General features: G+C 32.6%; 1 protein-coding gene across 1 annotated transcript in view; it reads right to left on the reverse strand.

The window, feature by feature from the left end:
- LOC145686684 (uncharacterized) overlaps window positions 1-16,843 on the reverse strand; it is a 61,779-nt gene that overhangs the window by 24,123 nt on the left and 20,813 nt on the right. Inside the window, exons 2-4 of the mRNA XM_081760218.1 lie at window positions 15,334-15,474; window positions 9,145-9,317; window positions 1,954-2,197 (exon numbers count right to left, since the gene is read on the reverse strand). Coding sequence (XP_081616344.1) covers window positions 1,954-2,197; window positions 9,145-9,317; window positions 15,334-15,474 — 558 coding nt within the window. The remainder of the gene's footprint in view (window positions 1-1,953; window positions 2,198-9,144; window positions 9,318-15,333; window positions 15,475-16,843) is intronic.

A 16,843-nucleotide genomic window follows, 5' to 3' on the forward strand; every position in this document is an offset into this window, starting at 1 on the left:
ATTTTGAAAGTGTAATTAAACGAAGACATGATGTTAGACTTGTCGTGTAAGTCACAAATTTATGTCGTGTACGTCACGTTATATTTGTGGCATATTTTTTAAAATAAATACAGAAAATATAATAATATTCTTTTGGTCTTGTAGCTTGGTATCTACTTAACATATGTAAAAAGTTTTAGTTTCCTTGTAGCAAAAGAACAGAATTTTCAGATAGTTAACCGTTATTCAAAACACGATGTCTCTTACTGTAGTGTAAGTCACGTATATATTTAGTCTCGTTTCAGCCATTTTGTTTACATATTTAAATGCTGCAAATAAAGATGAATGAAGGACTTATTGCCCCTTATTTATAACCTAAAACTTGCCCATGAAAATATCTTATAACTTTTCTAATACATAATATTTACTACCGTCTGGTGTCTGATGTCGTGTAAGTCACACATGGAATTAGCCAATAATAATAATAATAATAATAATAATAATAATAATAATAATAATAAATTAAGAGCAATAAATTTCATGTTTCTATTTATTTACAATTGAATTTAACAATAAACGTTAACCCCTTCAATGTCTCAGAAACTATAAGTCTACTGTAACATTTTTTTTTTTTTTTAATTTTTTCATGCTTGAATCATTCAATTGACTTAAAGTGTTAATTAATGTCAGAATCTCATAGTACAGTTGAAAGCACATGAAATACTGTGATAGGAAACGAAGTTGCGGCACCTACTAGTACGACTTGTTCTACGAGGATAAATCAAAAATTATCCGCAATTTTGACGTAACTCTTCTTACACCGTACATACAGACCTCTGTCCTCATTCATTTTATTGTTATGCTGTTGTGGTCATACTATGAAAGTTTGATCCTAATTCCTCCATTTGTCTTCCTTTTGTTGCAGATATATCATGGCCGCTTCATTAGAAGTTTGCACTAAAGATGAACAACGAGCACTGATCTGTTTTTTATGGTCGGAAGGTGTATCAGGAACCATGACTAATTTGCAGACAATGGCCACTTCATCAATACTCACTCGTCTACCTAACAGAACATGTCACGTGTACAACTCACAGATGACGAGAAGAACCGTAGCAGAAGTAGTGTGACGTAGGTATGGACTCGCCCACTTTTCGCACGGGGGTTTTAAATGACACCACAGAATAGCACATAGATAACTACCGGGAGTAGCAGACGACATCTAAGTATAGACCACACCTCAAAAATCGAAAATGGACTTGACCGTGTCGTTGACCTTTTCCCGCTTCCCCTGTTTTTAGGGTTCTTCTCGTCATCTGTGAGCTGTATGCTTAATGTTGCCATCATTTGTGGCCGTAGATGGTAGTCCTTTCTCGTGCGTAACACTTGTGCGACCATTTTTTAAATTTTCAATCCATTCGTAGACACTCCGTTGCGGCGAGACACTGTTCCCGTATTGTGCCGAGTGTCTTTGATGGAATGCGGCTCCTGACACACCCTCCGACCACAAAAACCGGATCACTGCTCATTGTTCTTCTTTGGTGCAAACTTCTAATGGAGCGGCTATGATTTATCTGCAACAAAAGGAAGATAAATGGAGGGATTAGGACTAAACTTTCATTGTATAACAATAAAATAAACGAGCACAGAAGTCCGTATGAACAATGTCAGAAGAGTTATGTAAAAATTGCTGATAATTTTTGTCTTACCTTTGTACAACGTACCAGATAATGAATAACTACAAAATAGATTCTGTATTACTAAACCAAATTAAATTTCCCGAAAAATCTATCTTAAATCACCGTAAATTTAAGAAAATAATGAAATCAATTCCCGTTGCATCTCCCTGCAATAAGAAAATAAAATACAGAATTAAAACTATAGAAAGGAGCATTCTAGAAGTGCCCCCAACCATACTGCTTTGAATGAGAACCTGAAATTTTTAGTATAATCCCAGCCACTGTTATTACATACCATACTATCCTTTAGGACAATGGTTTGATATCTATTCATTAGTAATTGACATTCCTTCAGTATACAATCAGCAGTCTCTTCGAATGATTTTTCTTCCTGTTCTGTATCTTCCTGAGAGCAGACCTCTTCATAGAAAACATGGTATCGCAGAAGACGGTTACAAGCATCAGCCTTATTAAGAAATGGAGTGTTGACCGCCGGGTTTACAACTTCCGCCTGGTCAAGTTTCAGTTGTTCCGCAATGCTACAACAACAAGAAAACACTAGATTAATCCACCCATGTCTTATATTATGCTTTTAAAAAAATGAACTAAGAGCTAATATTGAAGAACATAAAAAACTTCACATTTTTGATTCTAGAATCTTTTATACTACACAACTACAATGACTTATATGCGTTCACAAGTTCATAAGACACTAGAAAGTGAAATACTCGTTATGTTGCTCTAGTATACCTTAAAAATATTGCAGCAAAAACACTTAACAAAGCAATGCCAGTGGTGGTCCACAGTACATTTTTGAAAACAATGGAAAAATTGAAGAATACTACTAAAATTTTACAATACAATTTTTTTACGCTTACAAAGTATTAAGATTTCAACTAGTCTTCTAAAGAAGTTCCTCATTCCTGAGTAATAATACAAACGTGATGTGATAAAAGGAGACGTAATGCTTAACATGAGTAAATATTTCGAGAGATGTGACTAGTTACGGTTATAAAATTTTGCAAATAATAACATTTGTATCATATTATTATTTATTTATTTTCTGCAGTACAGTAAATTATGAAGTATTTACCTAGTATATGAGAGCAACGAACAAAAGTACACTGAGATTGCAAGTGTTAAATGAAAAAGCGTTTTTCAGCTTTCAAGTTCTGTCATCAGTGAAGAAAAGAAAACAGTAAACGAAGTATCGCTGTCCCCATATTGATTGTTGTACTAATATATTGTAACGGAATACCGTGATACACATAGCCACGGTGCTGACCTCCCCATTTCTCCTCAATCAAACTAAACTTTGATGGAACATTTACTGCAGTTTAATCAAGATAATAATAATAAACAAAGAAGAAGAAGGAGTAGTAGTAGTAGTAGGAGGAGGAGGAGGAGGGAGGAGGAGGAGGAAGGAGGAGGGAGGAGGAGGAGTAACAACGACGACGACGACGTTAGTAGTTGTTATCGTTCACATCGCCGTTCTTATTATCGTAATTATAGAAGAAAAAGCAAAAAACAGAATTCAGACTAAGGCTTACGACAGAATGAAAATGTACAGGTCAAATCTCTTTTCTCCGTGATTTCGACACATATTCTTGCAAAACACTCAGTATGGTCGACAGTGATACATAACCGGGTTTTTATCTATAGTATTCTTCATTTTTTCTTTTTCACTTTCATTTATTCACCCTCTTCTATACACTGATGACGAAAAGTTTACTCTTGAAAGCTGCTTAATTAATTCCATGAGTTTTTGTTCGTGACTATCATGTAAATACCACTTCCTTTCATTTGCATATACTCACGCGCGGCTCTACTGGCGGTGGCAAAGTAGCTCGTTTCCAGAATTTCTTTCAACTTTACAGATACCAAACCACACAAAAGTTGCCTTATACGTATCTCAAATTAAGTTACTTACGGTAAACTAACCCAATTATTCTTTATTCCAAATTTTGACATTTAAATGTACCCTTTTCGAGCATGATCAAGATACATTTTCACATTCATCTTACTATACTAGTATACTATTAGAATATTTGCAGACCTATTTGTTCTCACTTGAAAACGGCACATTTAGTGTCGAAATATCGTAGCAAGTTTCAGTTTGATCTAGTTAGCTTATTTCTTATTTTAAAACATATTTTAATGATAATTTTCTTTCTAATATGTACGTTATAATTTCCCTCTCAAAAATACAATGCTTAAACTCGAAATTTTGCTCATGCCTATAAATAGTAGTTTCCATTCAGTATCGCATGTTCAACCTTATTACCGTACAAATCATAATATAAATGACATCAGATCTTGTTAAACAAAAGATAAAGACTTTACACTGAATATTATCTTTAAAATTTAGTTCTGTAGTTTGACGGGTCTCAGAATTCAACTTATCTCATTATTACCTTTTGAGACACAGCAGAATCAATTACATGAAAAATACAAAACAAGCATAAAAAATTCCGAATAAAGTAAATGATTTTTTTTTTTTTTCCGTTAAATGGAACAACGCTCTATTTTGAACATGTTCTTTCCATACGGACGATAATGAACGGAACACTTAGTAATCGCATACAGACATACCTTTCATAATCCCTTATACATATGCTTCCTGTTGAAAGAATCTCTGTGAAATCATTAAGTTTCAAGGAAACAAAGGTGCATTACGATAATTCAAATAAGAACATCGTTATATACACGGTCTTGATAAACAACAGTGGCAACATTACTATAATTTTTACCTAGCTACTTTTTTGGCAGAGAAAGACCAGTTATACTGTTTCAATGAAGTTGTTCGCCTTATTTGTGACGTATGTGGAAGTTGTAGTGCACAGTAAGCACTTCCATCATCGTTGATGTTTCGCAGAGACCGCCCTATGGCACCAATAATGGCTTCTCTTGCGACGTAACGCTTCCAGTGAAGTAGTTCTTTTATCTTGGCGAAGAGACTGACCAAGATCCATATCCAGAAAATATTCATATCAATCGCATGGATTCATACCCAGAAAATACGGTGGGTTTAGTTATTTTCCATCGCCAATTACACAAGAGATCTTACACGACAATGCAAGGTGGTAGGTGTTGTTTTCAGCAAGAGCAGTCTTGCAACAGCCAAAGTAGTGTTGCAAAAAATTGAAATAATACGCTGTATCGACCATCTATCGTGATGTACACAATGCTTCATGTTGCATACTACAATGAACATCATCTTCACACTACCACCTTGCGCAGCACGCACTATTTTCGGACAAGAAAATTAAAGAATTTTCGCTTCACATGTTTCACAGGAGCGTGCCCAGGTTTCATCAAATGATGATCTGTCAAGGACAGCTATTACGTTCCCTCTCGTAGTGGTGCAGCAAGAACACAAGAATGTTGTGCAGAATCTGGAGCACGGTTTTGAAACATACGTCTAAGTCCGCGATTAACTCATGCGCAATCCATCAATAGCACAGCACAAAGTAGTTGAATTGTATTTGTTAGTTTGCAGCGTCCTAAATGACATTCCCGTCTTCCCGAAACACTATTCACTTATCGTGAAATTGTTCAATGCCACAACGCTTCGTCACCACACGTTTCCTACAATCCCTGAAAAGAGTTCTGCCATCCACTATTTTGACCCAGGCACGTTGTTCTACCTTCGTATACCTCTCGTTACCAATTGAAATTTCCACTTCTATTTCACAACACTGCAATAAGATTATTTGACTAAATAAAACAGCCGTTTCAATACCTGCTCGTCTATAACCTTCCGTTACCACCTTCTGAATATCTATGGCAATGACTCACGTCTATTATGTGACAGAAATTGCCACTACTTTTTATCCAGCCCATGTACGTACGTACTATCTCAATGAATACAAAGCAACTGTGCGCCCAGTGATAGCATACATGCGACAATGATATTGGAATGAATACTAAAGATGAATCGACTTTAGGCGATTGATATTCCAATGTTACACTGTACGGAATTAAGAACTGTGTCCGCATGACATGGAGGTAACTAATGTGCAGTAATACAACGACAGTAAATAATCGACCAAGTGCAGAAATTTCCAGTACCGGTAACAATAAAAGTGCATTCCATAAAGAGTTCGGAGAATACTAAAAACTGAGTTAATGATAGCAAATATTATTCCGATCTATCTATATACTGTTCTTCATTAGAACACCAAGCATTATAGGGTGTCTGACCTTCTTCTCACCAAATTGCGGTCAATTTCTTGTTAGCTTCTAGTTAAAGAGGATTTAAAGAGGATGAAGTTGCAGTTTTTAAAGAAGAAAAAAATGGTGAACGGACGAAAGTTGTTGGAACAAAAGTGATTACGTATAAGAGTGCTTAAGAAATATAGCACACAGAAAGTTTGTTAAATAAGTATTCTATAGTTGCTATATATTAAGACCTGATGCAAGGAAGTTACTGTGTATAAAGTGGTATTTGTGTGTATATTTATTAAGGTTGGAAGAAATGACTCTACACAACACTGCACGTGGTCTTAAGTAGATACAGAAGTATCTGTTAAATGCGTAAGAAGAAGATTACTGTGAAGTATGAAAGTTAAAGAAGGATTTAGCCTAATCTCAATGGTTAGACTTCATCAACAAATAAAGTAATTCATATGTGATACAGTTAAGGACACGAGAGCCGTTTACTTTGCGTATGTGCACTATCATAATAGGTACTGTTCAGATAATTGATTTTCCTTTTTCTTCATTTCCAGTTCCTTGACCTTAAGTTCGTCTCCTGGTGGTTCTTCAGTCTTTTTCTGACATTTTCCTGTGATAAATTTATCTACTTCCTCACATAGTGCAAATGCATTTCCTACTATCATCATCATCTATTTTGGAATAGACATGACTTCCACAGCACTATAATATACGCTGCGTTACTAACGAAAAATTCTCATTTTAAGGCTGCATTCACATGAGAGAAAGAATTACATCTTTATTATCTTATAGATGCGCACTTATCTGGTGAAAGTATGCGTTCATTCCTTCTAAAAGACCCTAATTTCTTTTGTATGTGTATTTCACTATTAGAGCATTCTACCCGCCTTTTCTGCATTGGACGCTGAGAGAATATTAGATTGAACTAGAGTTTTTAATGGTGAAATCATTTGTTAAACGGATTCTTTCTTTCTTTCTTTTTTTTTTTTTCTGAATGAACGATAGTTAAAGGGTTGCTACAGCATGAAAACCAAATTCTGACAGTATATTCTTCCTATGGAGATGCAATATTTCCTTATCACTAATTCCTGTATACTTTCTAAGTGTTGATCTTGTATGCCGAACATCAATTCCCTTAATTTTTACTGATCCCTGTACTAAGTACCCCAAAACATATCCTTCTGTACTGTATTGTAAAAGGTACTGACTTTTACAAAACCCAAATCAACACGCACAGATACTAAAAAGACTAAACAACTTAGTGATTATCTTCCATGAGTAGGAATATGTTACTTCGCTACGGTTTGTTAGTAGAATACATGATACAGAGCTTTGGGGAAACAAAGTCAATTTCCAATCAATTTTCGCTATGGCTGTGTTCCTGAACCACGGGAGAAAGAGAGTATTCCTTTAACATGTCTTAAAAATGACAAACTTCGGGCTGGTCCATTACTGAAACCGGCGAAGTCTGAAAGGTACAGCAACATTCATATAGTGTGTTCTGTTTGTTGCTCCTGCCGTGTCTAGTGTCTTGAACTTTATCCTCTTCAGCGACTATATATAGTATCATAGTCGGCGTTAATATACAACTTTCAAACCAGAAAGTTTCTTTATTATTTATTTGTTTATTTAAATTTAACTCACTTTACGAAAACTTTACACACAAAAATAGTTGAAATATTTCCACTGTAATCAAAATTCGACACTTATAAATATAAACGATCATACAAAGAATATTCCTATCTTTAAAACGGACTTTAAAAATTTATGAAGTGAATTTAGAAGCAAGGTGTAACCTTTCGTAAAGTTGTAGCTACTAATGGCCATAAATAGCCACGTTATGGCACAGTACAATCTGCAGATCGTGAATCGAGATAATAGTAAAATCAAGATATAAATCCAAATATTTTCAAACGATGTAAGCAATCAGTCAAAAAGTTTTATTTTTTTACTACTAATATTTCGAAAACATTAGTTTCTATCATTTGGGCCATTTAGGATACAAAATTTACAGTTGGCGTCTTCTTTACATTCTTGGACAGAAAAAAAAAGTATCTGACCACAATCAAATGATAAATAAATTTTGTAGAATAAATAAATAAATAAATAAATAAAAAACATTAATTGGCGATCACTTCATAAGTAGTTTATTTTTGATAGTTTACAAACATAGTTTACTAGCACGTATAGCTTGTTAAAGTTTTATGAAAACACTGGTAAATATGTTTTTCGTCTTGATGTTCCTTATGATACAAACACTAGCAACGCACAATTAATATTTATATAACAAAAGTAAATGGTAAGAATAACATTTACATTTTATGAAAACAACAATGAAAGTTGGAAAATATGTTCATTGTATAAAGCTTAACGTCATGCGTATAAACTGAATATTTCCTTAAACAGGGTAGTCAACTATTTATTAAGAAATTTTACACACTGATGATTTTTAATTGTTAAAAGAGTTTCCTTCATACATAATGTAAATATCATTTCTCCCAAACCTTGAAACTAGTGGCAATCGATGGATTTTTCCAAAAATGTTTACTATACACTGCTAGTGTCCGTGAATCATAAGCAACGTTAATACGAATAAAACTGGCAATGTTTTCATGAAAGTTTAATAGCTGTCACTGCTAGTAAAGTACGCTTATAAACTATAAAGATGAAATAGCATATGAAGTAAACTTTTTTTTTTTTTTTTTTTTTAATTCTATATAATTCATTTATCATCTAATTGTGGTAAAGCAGCACTTTTTCCTTGAAGAATTTGAAGAAACCATCTATGACTCAAATTCTTAATAACCCGGATGATGAAAACGAACGTTTTCGAAATAACGGGATTGAAGAATTGCAACTTTCGTCTCTTTGAAACACTCCAGTAAATAAAATGATTTGTATAATGTGTCCCGTGCGCTCGATTTCGAAATACAAATGTAATGTAAATGAATACAATGATCACAAGCTAAGCATATTCAAATCTGAAGAAAAAAAAATCATTTAGCATTTAATATACGTACAAAATGCATGGTGGAAGCAAAAAGCTATCGAGTTAAGATTGAAATTTAGCGGTGATATGTACAGCATAAATACGCATCTCAGGTTTATATACTTGATACTTTCAACTTTTACGATATCGTGGATCCTTTCGTAGCGTTCAATAGTCAGATTTACTGCGATGACGCAATCAAATAAAAGTCTTCAAAACGTCAGTAGTTACAATGAACGAAAATCAAGATGCATATTTATACCAACATAGTGCTGTTAGCTTCAACAAAAAACACAAGTAAAGAAAAGGAACTCTTGTTACCATTTTTCCGGAGGTATCCTTGGTATGACAACATGTTTAATCGGGGTACGGTGTCTGAAATATTTTCTCTTCGTAGAGTTGATTAGGTTTCGGTATCGCTTCCTCGAAAACCAATGATGATTTCTTCTCCGTTTCACATGCTTGTATTGCTTAAAGCCCTTTTTCACGACATGCTAAGAAAAGATGAAACAGAAAACATTTACATTTTACGCTTCTTGTATATTTTACATACATAATTAGAAATAAAACAGCAGGTCACAACCATCAATACGAGCTCCAGATTTTGCGGACAATTAATAACCTTGAAACTAGTGGCAATCGATGGATTTTCCCAAATTGTGTGTATATTATCGGAAATAATAATAATAATAATAATAATAATAATAATAATAATAATAATAATAATAATAATAATAATCTTTATTTCAGTGCCGTGAACAGCTGTTTGGCAAATATACAGCATATGGTGTCAGAGCACTACATTATGATGAAATAATAATACTAATGATAATAATAGTAATAAAAATAAGAAAACAGTAAAAAGAGGAACACTAATATAAAACACAATATAGATAAAAGTCAGTTAAGCAGAAATAATTCCTTGTTAACGCTGTAAAAATTGTCACGCTATCTACCTATCTAAACTAAAGAACAGCTAAGAACAAGTCTTAAAATTACATGTTAGCTTCGCTTAGCTTAGCGTCATTGCTTAAAACTATCAGTCAGATCTCATAAAACATTCACTTGCTTAATACAGTAAGTCTAAAATGTGCTTAAAGAATCTGTCAATCTTTTTAAAATTTCACATTTCTAATTCAGAGGAACTAAAATCGTACTATTTCTTATGCTATGATTGGGTATTTTAAAACCTATGTTTCGTAAACAGTACTCCTTGATATAAACATTATTTAGTATTTTTTGCATGCATACTCTGTCGAATTTTTTTCTTCTATTCGTAAGACTTTCCAAACCCCAATAATCATTCCAATATTCATAGCTATGTGAATAGCTAAATAGCTTACTTTCATCTTAATAATAATAATAATAATAATAATAATAATAATAATAATAATAATAATAATAATAATAATAATAATAATAATAATAATAATAATAATAATAAAACAACTAGTGCTTCCGGAATCCTAACGAAAAATCCAAGCAAAATTTTTCGAAAGCCCAGCACGTTCTTTGAGTGTGTTTATGTATTCATTTTCCCCACGCTCGGCCATAAGCTTTGTTGTTCATTTTTTTGTCGGAAGCTGTAGTGAAAGCATCTCGTGTGATTTTAAGTCCTATTCTTATATCTTAAATTTTATTAATTAATATTTTTTATTCAAACATTATTATTATTTGTTAATACTTTAGCTTAAAATCAAGTGTATTTACTGTTCAAATCATTTTTGAAAAATTAAATTCCTATGATCCAGAAACGGGTTAATCAAGTTTCTATTACATTAAAGGAGAAAAATTACTTTGGAAGTCGAACGGGATTCTGGAACGTATTAAACTCAGATTCCTAGTATCATTATAAACTATACTCGTATAATCATTCAACATCTAATTATAGCTGTCGAAATTCTCACGATTGGTCACAAAATCCGAAACTGAACAGCAAATGTAAAAAGCCGAAACGCACGAGACAAAAAAAGGAATAACGAGATTTCACATGCTATCAGTTTCATCACGATATATTATTGGGAAGGCAATATAAAAATTGAACATCTGTAACACCGGTTACACGTAAACTTTCCGCGTTTCACTAAATCAAAATCTTTACATGCAAGCCTTGAATTCAGTGGAAGTTACAGAGAGAAGGAGAGATACTGTATTGCATTGAAATTAAAATACGCGAATAATGTAACTGATTATGTACACTCATGTCCAAAATGATTTGTCGCATATCTATAACTGTCTTCTTGTAAGAATATAATTTGATAATGATGTTGCAGGGCACTTTTAATACAGATACTATGTGTATAATCGGGAAATGTATATTTGTGGTAAATTTCATAGGAAAAGAATTATAAATACAAAAATTAGAATGAGTAAAACAAAATGTTGCTAAATGGAGCAGAAAGTTTTGTTTTCGTTTTATTGTTCTTGTTTACTACTCTTTTGACATGAAATTTGCCACATACATGTCTTTACCGCCTATACACATACTAACATTATAAGAAATACCGGGTGAATTCGTTATCAAATTATATTCGTAGAAAAACATATTTATATATATGCGACAATAATTTTGGACATGAGTGTACGTAACACGTGCGTACAGCATATCTTCCAGTAAATAACAGAAAAAATGAAATCTTTAAGTTTTACGTCCCATGGATAAGTCGGTTGGGCCAAGAAACACGGTGATGATGAGAAATGAATGAAATGGTGGAATGACAGTGGGAGGAAACGGGAGAACCCCGAGAAAACCCACGAGCACGGTGTTTGTCCACACGGCGCGAGGTGGGTAGTAAATAATAGAGTACTGGCTGATGATGCTATGCTTTGGAAATCTACTCTTCAAACATTCAGTAAACCGCCGCTCCTTCATCAAAACGTCGAAAAACAGAAGTAGGTATGGACAAATTCACGTCAACGTACCAACATACTGCGTATGTCTTTCTCTTAACACAAAATGCTGAGTTTAAGGTAATTCACAGCAAACTGGTCAGCAATTATTACTACAAAAAACTTCTAAACACGTTACTGGATTTTTAAAAATCTTTAAAAATTTATACTACTTACAAAATTTGATATAAATTATGATTTTTTTTTTTTTACATATTTAAAAATTCTCCTCAAAGCACACACTGGAGAAAACTGTGGACTCTGAAATATTTCAAGAATTGATTTTGAAAGCAGAGCCCCGGTCAGTACTATATTCACTTAACTGATTATATGTGAAAGTTTTGTTTTGTTCGCAGAACAAATGACATTTTGAATACATTATCTAGTGGTACTCATTCAAGAAAAGAAGAATCGGTACTGTTTTAAAATTTAAATAGCATTGCACATCGGCGTTCAGACAGAAATCAACTGAGAACTTTTGGACATTACTCATATATTTGTTACATTGTTAAGTACAAGTTTCACCTAACATTGGTATATTGAAAGGAATTAATTCAAAAAAGTACTTGCTAAAGTTGCACATAAACTCATATACTTATTTACAATTAATTTTGGAGCTTTATATTATATATATATATATATATATATATATATATATATATGCCTGTTCCTACGGCAAATATGGAGTTTTGTTTTCGAAAAACTAATTAATTAACAAGTAGATCTCTATCATTAACACAATTAGGACTATTTTTTCTTTCTCCTTTTTTACAGCACCACAGTTCTATCTTATTCAGATTTTAATATTATTTTTAGTTTTCCATCTTTCTATTCTTTTTTAAAATATAATGTTCTTTTCTTAATTATCTTTTTCTCTATTAACCCGTGAGAGTCCAAGCTACTTTTGTCCTTAACTGGACCACATGTTTCGTGAAGACACATTGAAGCTTTCTCTGGATTTTAGTGTAATTAGGCGTAATGGGCATTTATTTACAAAGACAATGAAACACTAGTGCAATCAGATGCCATACGAAGCACAAAGGACAGTAGATTTTCATGTCTTGATGCGTTAGAACCACAGATATGCAAAAATTTAATCACAAGTTTCTGCAATTGCATCTTACGTTAACGTAAAGCTAATTAAAAGGATAACAAATTCCTCACAAACATTCTAACCACACGAATTAATCAATTTATTAAGAGCATCATCGTTTTTTTCTTAAAAAAAAAATAAAAATAAAAACAGATAATCGAAATGTGTATCCCGATAAGATAAGAATACAAGAAAAAGGACACGAACTGTACACACAATAAATAACGACGTTAAGAGTCCATGGCGATGCTGAGTTATATGGGGTTAAAGGTGTTGCTCAAATTGCAACGTATACAACCCAGACTAATATCAGTTATAGGGCTACGAATTCCTTTACACAAATATGATGAACTAGAAAACGCAGATAAGTTCCATATGCAATCCAATCTAAGCATTTTACAAAAAGGTATTAACAAATACTATTACCAACGCAACAGAACAACTAAACTTTTATATGAATGAACGTTAATTTTAGTTTTTCGAAAGGCTAATTACTTCTTGTCTTCTGAGATATCAGCATTAAAAAAAGAAAAAAAAAAAACACTTAGAGAAAGGGTGTAATATTCTAAATAACTTCTTACCAAATACGAGTCTAGCAGATTCATTGTTGATGATGGTGGTAGATACAAATGGCGATTGATTTTTTTTTAATGTTCTTTATTGCTTACCACTAACGTAAGATTTATTTGACTGTATAAGTATTCATATTTGTATCAAAGAAGACGCAGCAACGCTAACGCGAATGCAGTAACTTCCTCCCTTTTCTTTATTATGCAATCTCTCAAACAAAATGTAGTTAACATAAATCCTGTGTAACTAAATCCAAGTTTCAAGATTAATCTATTCCTGATAGAAAACTCATTTCGATTCCTCCTTCGTCTGCAATATTGTTAAGTGTTTCAGTGCATTGCGCTCTACACGGTCTCATCCACTTGCTACTCATATGCGAGTGATAAAGTAGTGTTTGCATTAGGGTTGGCAAAAACCATGTTTTTTATTGGAAAAACAAAAACACTATTTTTTTGTTTAAACTTTTTTTTTTTTTTAAACCAGGTCTTTTTGGTTTAAATAATTTGCTCTATGTATTTATATCACATATGGAAGAAATAAGTTTGTTTCGCCTTGGTGTTATTATGCAACAACCGGGTTATGATGGAAGGGGTCACATAAGCTTAAAGCGGAATCCAAACCGCTTCTCTGCTTACATCCGAGAGAAATTGTTCTCCATTTGAACTCGAAACCGGGACTAATTGGCCACAAATGCGATATGTCTGCCGACTCACTCAAGAAGGACTCCTGATAAAAAATACGTTGTACTGATCTTTACATACTTGTTAATATAATTGTCAGGAGTCATTTCAGAAGGACAAAAAGATAAACAGTTGCACAAGCGAAACCACTATACAGAATTGCATATGGACAATTTCAAAATACTGCAGAGTACAGAAGAACTAATTTAGTCCAAGTTAGTTCACTACGACTTTTATTAGTCCAAGTTAAAGAAATAGACTTAATTTGCATATCAGTAAGAAAAGTGAATAAAGATACGAATTATTTGAGTTCACTTTGGCTCTGACCCATTTATACATAAATAAATACCAAAGATACTTCTGATTTCAATAAATGCCTCCGTGGGTTTATATGACCCTCCCGCCAAAAAAGTATGGAACTTCTATGTATTTTATCAATAGTAAACATTATTAAAATGAAACAATATTTAGAATTTTTCTTTGATTGCAATTACATAACATAATAAACTATAAAAAACTCACAAAAGCTCACTAAAAACTCATAAACTTATAAAAAAAAAAAAAAATAAAAGTTGCTTTTGTAGTATAATCTGAGTAATGAATGGGGAGTTTAGGTCTTAATATTGTATGAATAATATACAGAAGTAAAATGTGAAACCCTGCAAATGTGTGTTCATCAAGATGTTACGAACACATACACTTTCACGAACATTTTTCGTTTTTTGGTTGAAACCTTAAAAAACAGATGGTTTACATTATCCAGCATTCAAGGCATCTTGGCGCTGCTGTATATCTACAAACACTTCAAAGAATAATGTAAAAATTGACAAATCATGCAATAGACTGTGCTTACTACGAATGATTTTTTATTATCGCACACAAACGAAACCATTGGTGAAATTATACGTAAACGAAACCACTGGTGGAATTATACATATTTTTTTTATATATATATATATGATGAATCAACAAAGAAAGAACAGAAATAGAATAATTCACCTAAGTATCTAGTGCAGCAAGTTGATCAAGGAACAAAGCATTTTATTCGAAAACTGTATAAACAAACTCGATGATTCACCTGAGTGGAACAATTAGAATGTAATGAATACGTAGCACTCTCTTTACGTTTTTAATTCGTAACTCATTTTTGATAAGAATTTCTCACATAGAATTTGATGACTAATGGTCAAAACTTTTTTCTTTCTTCTAAAAGACCTAATAAAATAAACAAATCATGCATTTCACAATATATCCTTTTATATATATAAATTCACTTACCTTTTGAGTGTCAGAGGATTCTTTTGAGCTTTTTAATACTGAATTGGATTTTAAGCAAGCTTCTTTAAATTCCAGGAAAAATTCCAGCTTGCACACGCAGTGAACGCAAACTAAATACGAGAGAGATTCGTCCTCTGATAGCTGAAATGAAATATAATGATCACTTCATTACTATTTTTTTTAACCATCTTTAGTAAGAAATATTTCATCCTTAAATTTACAACACCCTTCTTTAAATTGAAACGAAATGTGATAAAGATAATCCACGCACGTGGCAATAATAATAAATTAGTAGTTTGGTGCATCGTTACCTTTTAAATTCTGTACTGGCATTTTTACGTCAAGCATCTTCATTGCGTTATTTTGGATTACTAATGTTTCTATACGTTAAAAGTTGGTTTTAAAACTCGAATCCTACAAGTCGTAATGAAGCATTTTAGATTTGTTGTAAATGATGATACACATTGCACTATGAACTCTTTTATTCCTAGTATGTGAAGTATGAATACATTTTCAATCCAAATCACTTCTTAAAACATCTTGATGAAATATTTTACTTAATAGTTCAAGCTGCAATAATAATAAAATATTATTATTATTACTTCGAACACTCATAAGTATGCAAACTGTGGACATAAATTCCTCACCGAATATTTGATGATGAAAAAATCTAATCAAAACACTTGAGTGAGTTCTAACAAATTTAGTTCGAAAATTAAACGCATCTAGTTCCTACCAGTGCTTTAAACAGCGAAACTGCGAAAAATTACAAACACATTTAGGATAAGTTCTCATCACCAACTTACTTTCATTTATTACCTACCTATCTTTCAACCTTTTGCATGTATCGTCTTAAGAGTAACGGAAAGGATTAAGCTGTTATATATTAAGAATAGGCGGAATTTTCTTACGGTAGAGATTAAAATTATCTTCGATTCTTGAGTGTAGTTGTAACCGCGAAAGTAATGTACTCAGTAGAAACAACAGTACGAATTAAGTATTACCAGAAAAACAGAACCATCAACACGAGTTCCCAACAACACTAACGTTTTCAATATCCCTGACATCACTTTACTGAGGACAGGTACACTCAAGAATTGAAGATAATGTGCAATTTTACTCTAAACACAAGACTACTACCTATTCTGTTATCTTATATTAAAAACATAATAATTTCCCTCTCGCAGAAGGTCCTCAAACAAATAAAAGGTCGGTGAATATTAACTGAATTATGGATCATGAGATTAAGTTAGTGATATACACGTATTCTACATGTTTAATACCCAACGTTAGTACAAGTTCTATTCAAATATCCATGTTTTAGAATTTTGCGATAGAAACTTTCGCGACAATATCCTGATCATATTAAATACTAACAACGGTGTGATTATAAAGTAGTTTGTGGTAGATATTGCCAACAAGTTTGTACGTTCGACTGTACATGGCAACTAATAAGAAACAGATACTATTCCATCAGTACTTGAAAATTATACCTGCTATATATTCGAAT

The sequence above is a fragment of the Thermobia domestica genome, chromosome 5 (genome assembly GCF_964235325.1).
Source record: "Thermobia domestica chromosome 5, izTheDome1.hap1.1, whole genome shotgun sequence".
NCBI classification, from domain to species: domain Eukaryota; kingdom Metazoa; phylum Arthropoda; class Insecta; order Zygentoma; family Lepismatidae; genus Thermobia; species Thermobia domestica.